General features: G+C 47.6%; 6 protein-coding genes across 6 annotated transcripts; 3 read left to right on the top strand and 3 right to left on the bottom strand. All coding sequences in view use genetic code 12, as the record gives it.

The window, feature by feature from the left end:
- Positions 1-96: 96 nt before the first annotated feature.
- Positions 97-969, bottom strand: CXQ87_000899 (uncharacterized protein; the record flags this gene model as incomplete). Its single annotated transcript, XM_025479456.1, has 1 exon — positions 97-969. One exon carries the CDS (start codon positions 967-969, stop codon positions 97-99), a length of 873 nt encoding a protein of 290 aa, XP_025338929.1.
- Positions 970-1001: 32 nt separating this feature from the next.
- Positions 1002-2057, bottom strand: SWD2 (WD-repeat containing protein; the record flags this gene model as incomplete). The annotated part of the gene is made up of 1 exon (XM_025479455.1): positions 1002-2057. One exon carries the CDS (start codon positions 2055-2057, stop codon positions 1002-1004), a length of 1056 nt encoding a protein of 351 aa, XP_025338928.1.
- Positions 2058-3068: 1011 nt separating this feature from the next.
- Positions 3069-6233, top strand: BBC1 (Bbc1p; the record flags this gene model as incomplete). The annotated part of the gene is made up of 1 exon (XM_025479454.1): positions 3069-6233. The coding sequence occupies one exon, from the start codon at positions 3069-3071 to the stop codon at positions 6231-6233; it is 3165 nt and encodes a 1054-aa protein (XP_025338927.1).
- A 572-nt stretch (positions 6234-6805) lies between these two features.
- Positions 6806-9964, top strand: IST2 (Ist2p; the record flags this gene model as incomplete). The annotated part of the gene is made up of 1 exon (XM_025479453.1): positions 6806-9964. The coding sequence occupies one exon, from the start codon at positions 6806-6808 to the stop codon at positions 9962-9964; it is 3159 nt and encodes a 1052-aa protein (XP_025338926.1).
- Positions 9965-10042: 78 nt separating this feature from the next.
- Positions 10043-10780, bottom strand: CXQ87_000895 (uncharacterized protein; the record flags this gene model as incomplete). Its single annotated transcript, XM_025479452.1, has 1 exon — positions 10043-10780. The coding sequence occupies one exon, from the start codon at positions 10778-10780 to the stop codon at positions 10043-10045; it is 738 nt and encodes a 245-aa protein (XP_025338925.1).
- An 891-nt stretch (positions 10781-11671) lies between these two features.
- On the top strand, positions 11672-12511 carry LHP1 (Lhp1p; the record flags this gene model as incomplete). The annotated part of the gene is made up of 1 exon (XM_025479451.1): positions 11672-12511. One exon carries the CDS (start codon positions 11672-11674, stop codon positions 12509-12511), a length of 840 nt encoding a protein of 279 aa, XP_025338924.1.
- Between the last annotated feature and the right edge of the window lie 36 nt (positions 12512-12547).

Here is a 12547-nt window from a genome sequence, read left to right as displayed (position 1 = left end):
ACGATAACATGGATTGAAAATCTTCAGTTCGAAAATTGCCAATTGGTTCTCCGTTATACCTGTATTTTTTTTTTAAATAATCTATGTTCAATGATATCATACAAGTTCCGATGTATTTGTAGCGAATGGAAGTTTTGGGTAGTAGCCGGGGACATTTTTTGCGCCGGGGGTGTTCTCCAAAGACGCGGTTTTCATTAGGTGATCACCATAATTGTATTGTTTATTGTGCTTCTTCAGCTGCGTCTCCAATGCATTTTGCAATTTCTTGTCCTTGTAAACTCGTCTCACAGCGGCCGTGATGTCCCTCTTTACTATGCTGAAGTCATCCTCCGTGCATGGTGAGGCATCAAATTGGAAGAACCAGATCCCGCTTACCTTGAGTACATCGAGTTTCTTGGAAGGAACCACGTCATGGAGGGCATCAAATAGACTTCGCTTTACCAATCTCCTAAACTTGACTCGATCGACTGCCTTGTCCTTCGGGTGTGGTGTGGTCTTAAAGAACATGTTTCGGGAATAAGGCCCTCGATATTTCTTGAAGGCTTCGTACAATTCTTCATCATTCAAAGGACTGCCGCCTCTGTTAGAGAAGGTGTAGGCAATGTTGGACTTCCTGGCCCGCGATAGGTGATGAAAGTAAGGGAAGAACCTCAATCTGATGAACGCGTTGTTCACCAACAACGGTATTTGCTTAGAGATGCGTGCTCTCTCTCGGTAAAAGTAAACCAGATGATCAACACCTTTGATATCCGTTGGCTTTTTCGGTAGCTCTTCATTGGTTATGTGTGGCCATTGCGAGTATCTTGTGGGGTAGTGTGAGCGGTATGCTCCTTCAACGTAATGAGGAAACGATGGTTTTTGAAGGGCACGTAGCTCTACCAGCCTTGGAGGGATTGGATCAGGCGGCTTGCATAGAACCTGGACCCTTGTCTTCGTCAGTTGGCCTAGTAGCTTCTGGAGTAGGGACATGATTGAGAATGCGCATCATCAAAATTTACGCATTAGCTCGCTTCGCCATCCACGTCTGGGGACCAAAGCACCACCAGATCATCTGCTGTTGCAACATTCAAGAGTTTTGGATTGAATGCTACGATTTTGGACACACCATAACCTTGAAGATCTTTGAAGGGTCTGATGACGGGCTCGTTGGACTCCGATGCCTTCACTTTGGATACATCGTAAAGAGACACTGGACCCGAGGGAGAGCCCGCAAAAACAAACTTGCCACAAGATGTGAATGTAACCAGACCTGAAGTCGCGTAGTTGAAACGAAGCCATCCGTTCTGTGGCTCGTCGACCGCGCTCAAGCAGGTTAGTAGTCTACCCAGCATAGCATCAAGCACGTAATGCTGAGACGAGTCTGTGCCTATAAGCAATAGTTTGCCGTTGTTTGAGAACTCGAGCTTTGTCCATTTCTGACCAGGCGTGCAACTGACTTTTGATTTGGCGAAAGAGCCCTTTTCATATGAGGCCGTATCGTAGAAGGCCACGCTGCCATTGCCCGACTCGTCTGGACTGCTCGCAATGGCAAACACTATGCCTTGGGGATCATAGGCCACCAAGGCGGCCTGACCAGCGTTGATGTTTCCCAGAGGAGTTGTTAGTCTTAGGTCCCAGTGCTTCACTGTGTGGTCAGCACTAGCAGTTAGGAAGGTTTCAGAAACAGGATTCACCTCTAATGCAGTGACCTGGTCTTTGTGGCCTCTGAAGTAGCGTAGGTATGACTTGGTGTTGAGCGACAAGTAACGCAAGGAATGATCTGCGTCTGTTTCTGAGGATGGAGTGGATGCGTACAAGCAGCAGTGATCGTGATGGGTGAATCTGGCTAGATGGGCTCCGTATTTCTGGGATTGGATCTTTTTGACACTCGTACCCTTGTGGCAATCGTAGAGCTGGATCAGACGATCTACTCCAGCTGATATGAGGAATTGGCCAGAGTCATCGAAATCAAGGCTGGTGACCGAGGCGCCGTCGTGATGACTGAGATTTTTAGCCGGCCTGAGAGTCAGCAAAACCTTATCGGTGATGGCCACCGTAGTCAGGGCTTTTTTGGACATGTCTGGTTGAAGTTTGTGTGAAAAGATGCGTATATGCGCGTAGCGTGGTTGTGCAGTGGGTAGATATGAAGATTGAAAGAAAAAGCTCATTTGAGGGTTTTGAAAAAAAAAAGATGTCTTATGTTGATTGATTTAACTTGCAAAAGTAGGTAAAGAGCAAATCATATTCTTGATGAGTGGAGGGAACTCAATGAGTATTTCAAGAGATCTTTGAAGGACCATGAGATGTAGAGTTAGAGATTAGCTTACTTGCGAATCATGAACATAAGAGCAATATAGAGTCAGGAGGTTGAGGTGGCCCCTTGTTCAATTCATGAAACAGCCCAACTTCTAGAAATGGTAAGTAACTTCATCATTTTAGAGTAGCATAGAGAGCTGCCAATTGCTTAAACCATGCCTGGAATTTCGAACGACGGTGTTTTGCCATGATGAAGCTGATTTGCCACTTTTGCTATTTCCGCTCCGTTGGCGACTGGGGTAATGTACACATTGTTCCAGCGACAAAAAATGCGTGGAAAATTCGGGTTATCAGGATGGTTGCAAATTGATAAAGGGAACGGTGATTCCAACACCCGCATCAATTAATTTGCTCAAAAACTTGAGAATCGCTTAGTTTTCTGATTTTAGTTCATCATTAATGATTTTTTTTTTTTTTTTTTTTGTTTATTTTACCCCGTAGAGAAAACTTCCCACGGTGTGGAGCAACTCGGGCATACTTCCAGCCAGTAGTGAGCCCTCGCTTTGCAGCCGAGCCGGCCGATCTAAGCCGATGGTAGGTGAAAAGGTGGAAAAGTACCAGTTCTGACCGAAATTTTCTAATTTCTTCCAAATCAACAGTTCAATTTCACCTCTCCATTTGATTCGACTAGCTTGCTTATCCGCCAAGATCTCAACCCCGGAAGTGAAACAGCCGGTCTTATCGAAGGTGCCAAACAACGGCGTAACACTTCCTAGAAATTTACGTTAATTTCTCTCACCTTTCCGCTTCATTCATGATGCAAACTTCATCAAATGCCTCCGGTAGAGAACTCTTTCGGCATGACTCCACGTGACAGGTTATCTCTCCTCCACATAAGAGATGCCAGATTGGACTTGCTGAGCCTTCCACACATCTACCCCTTAACCACTCTTTACCATCCCCCCAAAAACCCAATTGACAAAGCTCCAATGGATAAAGTACCTTTCAAAGTAAAGGCACTCTACGAGTACAAGTCTGAGCATGAGGATGACTTGAATTTCGCTCCCGGCATGGTTATTACCGTGACCGAGGTGGAGGACGACGAATGGTACTCCGGTTATCACGGTGCCGAAAGCGGGATGTTCCCAAAGAACTTTGTTGAGCTTATTAAGGAAGAGCCCGCTACTCCGGCTGTACCAAGACACCCAGAACCTGCAAAACAGGAACCACCAGTTGCCAAGGAGCCCGAGATCAAGGAGCACCAGCCAGAGCCAATTGAGAAGAAAGAGGTTCCCAAACCAGCGGTTCTCCCCGGCCCCGGTCTGCAAAGAGACGACCCATACGCTGTGAAGAAGCAATTCGCAGGCGCAGGCAAATCGTCCTATGTTCCCCAGGTTAAGCCAAGAGACCAGTCCAACATTGTGGGGCATGCCCATCACGACGTGGCCAAGAATGCTGAAGTTGTGAGAGAGCATGACAAACAGCCTGAGGAGGAGGAAGCAGACGAGCCCAAGATGAGCTTGAAGGAGCGTATCGCCATTCTACAGAAGAGACAGCAGGAAGAAGCAGAGAGAGAGGCTGCTGCCTTGAAGAGAAAAGAAGAACGCAAGAAGAAAATGGAAGAAGAAAAAGAGCGTGTGAAGCTGCAAAAGGAGGCTCAAGCGCTTTCAGCCACCAGCACTGGTGCCTCACTAGACCGTCATGCATCCGAGGGAGAGGATGTAGACTCGATAGCCGATAAACGGTCATTGGCTGAGAGTGTGCCTTCAGTTCCCGGTCACGACGTGGCTCCCAGTATCCAAGAGGAAGAAGAAGAGGAGACGCACCATGCTGGGGCTGGTGCTGACGAAGAGGAGGAAGAGGATGAAGACGAGGATGAAGACGAGGAGGAACTCAAAAGACGCCGCTTGGTCGAAAGAATGGCCAAGATTTCTGGTGGTCGTAACATGTTTGGTATGATGGGCATGCCAACGCCGTTTGGTGCTCCAGCTACTTCCAAACCAAAGAAGACCAAGACCAAGTCTGTTGATGAAACTGAGGCCTCAGAGGCTACAGATGTGCCAGCGCCATCCACTGAGGAGCCGGATGTGGAGGAGGAAAAGCCTGCTGCACCTGCTGTTCCTGCCTCCGCTGTTCCGATTCCAGGCTTGACTCAACCTGGGGTAGCTTCGACGCCGACGGAAGAGAAGCCATTGAACACTGCCACTGCAGCTCTCAAAAAGCCGCAACAAGAGGATTCCTCTATTGCTGAGTCCGACTACACTGACGAGCAGAACGTGCCTGTCACCAATGAAAGGAAGAATTTCGAGCAGGTCGAAGAAAGCAAGCCCAAGTCACCTACCTTGGAGCTGTCAGAAAGTGAACCCGAGCAAATTGACAGAGATGAGAGAATTGATCTCGGACCACGCTCGACCTACGAAGGTGAAGTCACTGGCTATGAAGCTGACGAAGACGTTTCTGACCGTGGAGCAGTTTCGAAGGATTTGCTTGGGGGCAACGAGCCCCCACTGCCACTGAAACTTCCGGGTGCACCTCCCGTTCCAGGTGGATTACCACCAAGCGAGCCACCTGCCGCTATACCAGAATCGCCTGCTTCGCAACCTCCAACTCCTAGCACAAGGGCTCCACCACCAATTCCTGGCTCTGCACCACCATCCGAGCCATCCACCAGAGCGCCTCCTCCAATTCCTGGCTCTGCTCCTCCAACTGAGCCAACCTCAAGAGCTCCGCCCCCAATTCCTGGCTCCCTTCCTCCCTCGGAATCAGGCTCCAGAGCTCCTCCTCCAGTTCCTACCGGAGCTCCTCTGGCGCCACCACCAATTCCTCTGGAGCAACCAGCGCCACCTTCAACGCGCCCCGAGGTGCCATCCTCAGAGCCCCCTGTTCCTGCCCAAGCTCCACCAGCACCAAGAGATGCACCACCTACCTCGAAGCTTCCTCCTCCACCTCCTATCCCAACCGAGCAGCCTTTGGGTCAAGATGCCGAACAAGAGTCATCGGACGATGAGACCGAATTTAGAGACACTGTTCCGGACCAGTCCAGGGCCCCGGAGAGAGTGCAAACGTTTTCACACACACCTTCTGTCCCACAAGTGCCAATTTCAAGAGCCAACACAACAGACTCCACAAGACGGTCATTTGAGTCACACAAGAGAAGATCATCTGACTTGTCTCGTCTGAGATCAATAGGAAAGGCTGAACAGCTCCAGGCCGACACTTACTTGCCAGTTTTGCAAGACGAACTCAATGAGGCCAACGAGAGCTCTGGCTGGTGGATCAAAGATGCTGTTCCAGACTCCATGGAAGCAAATGTTGGCACCGATTTCATCTTCGAGGTTGACCGTCAAAAGCTTACTAAGAGAGGAGGAAGAGAAGTTGTCTTAAAGGACTACTACATCTTGTTCCACGACTTGTCACAAATCGTGTTGGAGCTTCAATACGAAAGTGATGATCCAAGAACTACCCTCAGTGTTACGAATGCCTACGTCAAGCCACCGGTCGTGAACAGAAGGGATGTTCTCGATAGATACCACAGTCAATATGGATCGGCCGTCGTTAACGCTGCACAGGGTCTCGTCAACTCCCGTGTTAGCAATGGTTTTGCCAATACCGTGTTCCAACAGGTCAACAAGGCAACCGATGGCGCTTTGTTGAGCCCGATTGGCAACAAGTCCTACGGTGTTACTGTCTACAAGAACCAGAACGGCTCGGCGACTAAATACGATGACATCAAGCCGGGAGATATCTTGTGCATGAAGCATGCTAAGTTTACCGCACACGGGCTTGGTGGCTTGAGCACAAAGACTGTGACCTACGGTGACGGAAACCAGTTTTTCAATGGTGTCATCGTTGAAATTGATCATAAGAAAGACAAGCTTCGGGTGCTTGATGCGGACGATTCTGGAGCTGTGAAGAAGGAGTCGTTCAAAATCAATGACTTGAAGTCAGGAAGATTGCGTGTCTTCCGTTTTGTTGACAGACAGTTTGTCGGATGGTGATGGTGTTGTTAGAGACACTGCAGGCTATGTAACGCACCGAAGAATGCAAGGGCACAGCAAACCTGCAGAATGGCGCGGTTTCGGCACCGAGTCATCTGGAGAGAAGGCGAGGCTATATAGGACGCGGTGAGTGGCTGGGGCGCAAGGCGTTATGACATGTGATTTGCAAGCTGAAAACATACCCTTGAGTGGTACGACTATTTGCTGACCATGCCGAACTGCCGAGACTAAGCGGATCCCTGCTCGCAGTGTCACTACATATGCAACCTGAGTTATCCTAGAGATAAGTTGCCATGAGTGAGTCGAAGAACATTGATTCCTGGCACACCAACAAATATTGAATGTTACAGTAATAGAAGAAATCAAAGTTATTGAGTAGCTGAATACGAACGTGAATCATCACGGTCATCACATCAGAATTAAATCAAAATAACCGGTGCCTTGCCAATACACCCGTACACCGGACTGTGGAAATGTTCAGTCGGCATCTGTAGCAACCCAAGATACAGAATACTAAAAGTTCAAGTTTTCTTTAACTAGCTCTTTTTTCTGTTGGTACCTCAAGCACAAGCATGTCCCTTCAGAGTCTCGAGCCTGACTTTGCCATTGGCATCAAACGTCACAACTTGCCTGCAAAGGACGAAAAGGCCAGACAAGCAGCCTCCAATGACGATTCCAATTTGCAGTTGCTCTTCGACACTTTGGAGAAGTATGGTTTCAAGGCTCAGGTGCGTGCTGGCTCCGATGCTGGCACTCAACTCATTGTTTTTGTCAAAATCGTCTCCAAAGTTTACGAAGATCTCGTCAAGAAGGATTTGCTTAGAAACTTCGAGTTTGGTCTCACTGATGACGATGCTGCCTCGTACAACAAGCAGAGACTTATATACGAGTATTTGACCTCTCTGGAGGCTCTTGGTGGTGTGGGTATCACTCCAGGCATCGGACAATGGGAATTTGTGGAATCAGTTACATCTTTAGAAGGCTACTTAGCTGACAGCACTTTGAGCGAACAAGCCAAAACGGAGCTTTTGCTGCCTAGCTTCTACACTGCAAAGTTCAGAGAGCTCTACGGCCCCGGCGTGGCTTTGTACTTCGACTTTGTGCGTTTCTACACCGTGGCGTTGGCTGGATTGTCCGTTTTCGGGATTATTGGTTACTTGAAGTCGAAGAACTACTCAATTGCGTTTTCTTTCATTAACTTGATCTGGGGCGCCGGATTGCTCGTTTTGTGGAGAAGAAGAACCAAGTTCTTGTCGAACACCTGGGGTGTTCAAGGCGCTCTTGATTTGGAGAGGTTCCGTTCTGAGTTGGCTGGTGCTTCCGGTGATTTGCAAGATACAGAACACAGGTCCGAGACTGACAAGGCCAGATTCGTCAAACAACTTTTATTCGTACCCGTTGCCCTTGCATTTGGCGCAATCTTGCTCGCCGTCCAAGGTGGCTGCTTCGTTTTGGAGATCTTTATTTCTGAGATCTACGATGGTCCAGGCAAGTTGGTTTTGACATTGACTCCTACCATTCTCTTGAGTGCTTTTGTTCCAGTTTTCACAATTGTCTACTCCCTGGCTACTGAAAAGTTCATCGACTGGGAAAATCACCAGAGCAATCTTACTCGCAGCCAGTCTTTTGCTATTAAGTCATTTTTGTTGAGCATCATGACAGGTTACGTTCCGCTTCTCATCAGTGCCTTCATTTATTTGCCATTTGCTCACCTTCTCCAACCCCAATTGATCTACATCAAGAGAGCTATCTCTGGCAGAATTAGATCTGACAGATACGCCTACCTGTACTTGACAAATATCAAGTCTGAGGACAGCTTCCAGATCAATCAGGGCAGATTGGACTCTCAATACTTTTACTTCATTGTCACAAACCAAGTCATTGGCAGTGTCTTGAAATTCGGCTTGCCATTGATCTTGACCCCTACTATTGAGTTTGTGAAGAAGATCATTGGAGGTAACAAGGGTAAGGTCGAAGCTGAGGAGAACCCAGAAGAGAAACCATATTTGGAGCGCGTGCGTCGTGCTGTTGCTCTTCCAGAATACTCCGTTGACGACAGTTTTAGAGACATTGCATTGCAATTCGGTTATGTCACCATCTTCGGCTCGATCTGGACCTTGGCTCCTCTCGTGTGCATCTTCTTCAATGTGCTCACCTTTAAGTTGGAAGAGTGGAGATTGTCGAGTGGAAAGTACTTCAAACCTGTTGTGGCTAGAAAAATTGACACCATTTACCCATGGAATGTTGCTTTCTTCTTCTTGGCTTGGCTCGGATCTATTGTTTCGCCACTCGTTGCCTCTTTCTACCGCCATGGTGCCAAACCACCCAAGAACTTTGGTTCCTTTGGTTTCGACAAGGCTAGTGTGAACGTTGGATCTACTGTGGGTCTTGTCACCGTTTTGTTGTTGTCTGAACACTTATTTTTCGTGTTGTACTTCATTGGCGGCAAATTGAGTGACCTTTACAAGTCGGAGAAAGAGATTGAAAACGACAATTTCCAGAACACCCTCATCTTGAGAAGACAACAATTCTCCCAGCAGAAAGTACCCGAAATTGCCTCACCTGATGACAGCGCTTGGTCCTCATACGCCCCTAGCGGTGCTCTTCAGCAGGTCAAGTCCCTCCAGTTGCACGAGGTTGAGCCTCAAAATGAAAAGAGCCAGACCGAAAACAGCCAGACCGAGAAGAGCCAAGCGGACGTCCCAGCTCAAAGTGAAGACCCTCAAAGTGAAGACCCTCAAAGTGAAGACCCTCAAAGTGAAGACCCTCAAAGTGAAGATCAAGGTCAAAGCAAAAGTATCGGTGAAACTATCGCTGCTGTCGGTGCTCTGACTGGTATTTCTCGTCTTGTTGCTTCTGACGGTGACTCCTCTGTGACTAACAAAAAGGAACTTTTGGAGAAGAAGAGATTGGAATTAGAGAGACTCCAGGAGGAGAAACGCAAAGAGTTGGAGGAACGTGCCGAGAAAGGAGACTCCATCATCGACACCGTGAACACTCGTGGCGAGTCTGCCAACGCCATCATAGACGACAACTCGCATGTCCCAACTTCTGGCACAGACTACGAAAAGCACATTGATACCGATGCCGCTGCAGTTCGTTCTCAGGAGGCTCAAGGTAAGCTGTCTTCTGCCGCTCCTGCCGCTGCAGGTGCTGCTGGAGGTGCTGCTGTTGCTGGAGGTGCTGCTGTTGCTGCTTCTCTGAAGGGTTCTCTGGACAAGCCAAAGAGCAACGAGTCCCTGGGAGGTCTTCCCCTGGTCGCTGATATGTCCCCTAGTAATGACCCTAGGGCTGCTCTCAACAAGGAACATATCCTGCAAAAGAGTGCCGAAAGACTAGGTGTTGCTGGTAAGGAGGGCACTGTTGCACCTGTTGCTGAGCGTGCCGAACAGACCAAGCTTCCTGTCGCTACCGTGAAAGACGAAGAGAACGGGGAGGATATCGAGGCTGCTGAAGCTGAAGCTGCTGCTGCTGCTGCTGGAGCTGGTGCCGGTGCCGGTGCTGGAGCTGGTGCCGCTACCGGCGAAAGCTCTTCTGAGGCTCCTGTCGCTGAAGAAAAGACACCCTCTTCGAAACAGACTAACAACGCCGAGGGCGAAAAGACTTCAAGCCAGAACACAAGCAGCAAGAAGTCGACCGACACCAGGGCCACCGACAACTCGAGTGTTGACGAAAACGGCAAGAGGTCGTCCAGAAAAAAGAGTTTGAAGAACTTGTTGAAGAGGAAGTAATTGCTCACCTCACTGCGTTCTACTGATTTAAATTTTGACCATTTTCTCTTTTCCCAATACAATACACTTTACTTTATTTTAATGACCGTTTCTCGGAGGCCTTGCTCCGAAAATAGAAGTGCCCACACGGACACTTGAGGACCCCTGCTCGATGGCGGCCTCGAAATCACTGCTCATGCCCATACTCAACTGTAAATCAATGGAGTATTTCTCGTCTAATTGCTCCTTCAAGTCAGCCAAGCGGGCAAAATCCTGATTGATGCCGGCATCGGAGGTCGACTCAGCAAAAGAACCAATGGTCATGATACCGTCCAACTTCAATGACTCGCTTTGCTTGAGATATTCAACCGTTTCATAAATTTCCTGGAGATTATCTAGACTGTAGCCAGCTTTCTGGCTCTCTGAGGAGGTGTTAATCTGGAGGTAGATATTGATTGGAGGAAGCTTAGCGTTCTGTCTTGCATTGTCGAGTTTCTTGACCTTCTTGAGTGAGTCAAGCGTTTCAACAGCATACAAGTTCTCGATACCTTTGCCCAAATCCTTGCACTTTCCGGATTGTAAGCCTCCGATGAAATGCCATTTTATGTCTTTTGGAAGCTCGTTAGCTTTGCCAATCATTTCTTGAACATAGTTTTCTCCAAAGTGGCGAACACCGTGCTCGTATAAAGCCAAGATGTCTGAAGCCGGCTTAAGCTTAGAGACTGCGACTAATCTGACTTGCCTTCCCTTAGCTGTGGTCTGGACCTGTTGCCAGATTTTATCGTAGTTGGAAGCTAATTCCGCTGACCTTTCAGCCAGTGCCTTCTCAACAGTCATGGTCAAAAACCTCCTGATTCCCTGAGTTCTGCAGTGGAAAGAACGCATGCTGCAAAATTCCGTGTAGTGTGATGCCTTGGAACATCACATCCGTACACCAAAGATCGGAGTATATTCCCTGGAACGGTAGCACCAATGACGGAGCTTTTTTTTTGATTTACTTTCAATCTCAATTACTTCGTTTTTGGATTGTTTTCCTTCTTCCACAGGATTGACGAAAGTTAATTGTGACTACAATCTGGCTTGGAATTTTAGGAATTTTATGGGTGTTAGTCCGACCGGTTCCTTTTCGCAACCAAAATGTGGAGACAACTAGGCTTCAACAATAAACCCAGTTTATTTAAAATTTGATTTTCTGGTATTTAGTTTCAACTTTCTGATTGTATGGCTGAAATGATTCCAGCTGTGTAGAATCTGCTAGCTCGTCTTCAAATAGCTCTTGGATGAAATGTCGTAGCTAAGCCTTCAATGAAATCAAGATACTTAAACCAGCGAATTCCAGCATTGCAATAGCCAATTAGGATATTGCATCTGTTCTAACAAATGACTTCTACGCTTTATTCATCGGAAAAAAAAAAGTGAAAGACTGTTCATTGATCATATTCTCTGGTTGCGAAATGCAAAGGGAGTTTATCCATCACCAAGTTTCCAAGTCTACACAGCAAAAATTCAGTGAGCGGCTTCAAGTCAGGAAAATAAAAGATCAGGAACCGTTTACCTAAATGTAAAAAAGACTTGGCTAAATTGGCTAAGTCACCATCGGAGCCCTAATCGAAGGTACGGGTGTGCTAGTGATGCCGAAAATTTATTGATGGCTCAAGATGCAGTTGACCCTGGACTGGTGGTAATAGATCAATAGGACATATTCAACACAAACAAAAGACTTGAAATATGTCTGATTCCGTCTACACAGGTGAAGACTTTGACGCCAAAGTCAGAAAGCAAGTGGAATTCTACTTCTCTGACTCAAACCTCCAAACAGACAGATTTCTCTGGAGAATCTACGAGGCTAATGACGGCTGGGTTGAGTTGAAAACCATCTTGACCTTCGGCAGAATGAGACAGTACAGACCAGAGGAGCGCGTCATCGCTGCTTTGAAGGAGTCTGATAAGCTTGTTTTGTCCGCCAACGAGGACATGATCAGAAGAAAGGCTCCATTGAAGGACCACAACGAGTTGAAGAACATCAGAAGAAGAAACTCTGTCCACATTGAGGGCTTCCCCAGCGATGTTTCCCAAGAACAATTGGAAGAGTGGTTCAACGAGAAGATTGTTTCTCAGTTGCCAAAAGAACAGGCGTTTGCCTCTATTCGTAGGAACAGAAACAGATCCAGGGAATTCTTGGGCGTTGTTGACGTCGAGTTCAAGACTCAGGAGGACCTGGAGCACTTTTTAAAGTTGGACGTGAGCTACCCTCAGGGTGTTGTTGAGGGTGTTGAGGAGAAGGATCTTTTGAAGAAAATGTCACTCTTGAGATTCAGAGAGATGAAAGAGTCTGGTAAGAGATTTGGCGTCAACGAGGTGACCAAGAGAAGATCCTCATTCAAAGACAGCAACAACAAGAAAGCGCGTAAAGAGGAGAAAAAGGGTGACGAGAAAACCGAAACTAACGGCGATAGCACCGCTGTAGAGGAGGCTGTTGAGGACACCGAAACCAAGGATACTCCAGAAGAGAGCAAGGAAACCTCTAAGGAGGAGGCCACCGAGAGAGAGTCAGAAACGAAAGCCTAAGCTTACATAACGAATGTTTTATGGATGCATACATCA

Source organism: Candidozyma duobushaemuli (assembly GCF_002926085.2).
Source record: "Candidozyma duobushaemuli strain B09383 chromosome Unknown A_B09383, whole genome shotgun sequence".
Classification (NCBI taxonomy): domain Eukaryota; kingdom Fungi; phylum Ascomycota; class Pichiomycetes; order Serinales; family Metschnikowiaceae; genus Candidozyma; species Candidozyma duobushaemuli.
This window is presented reverse-complemented; position numbering and strand designations above follow the sequence as displayed.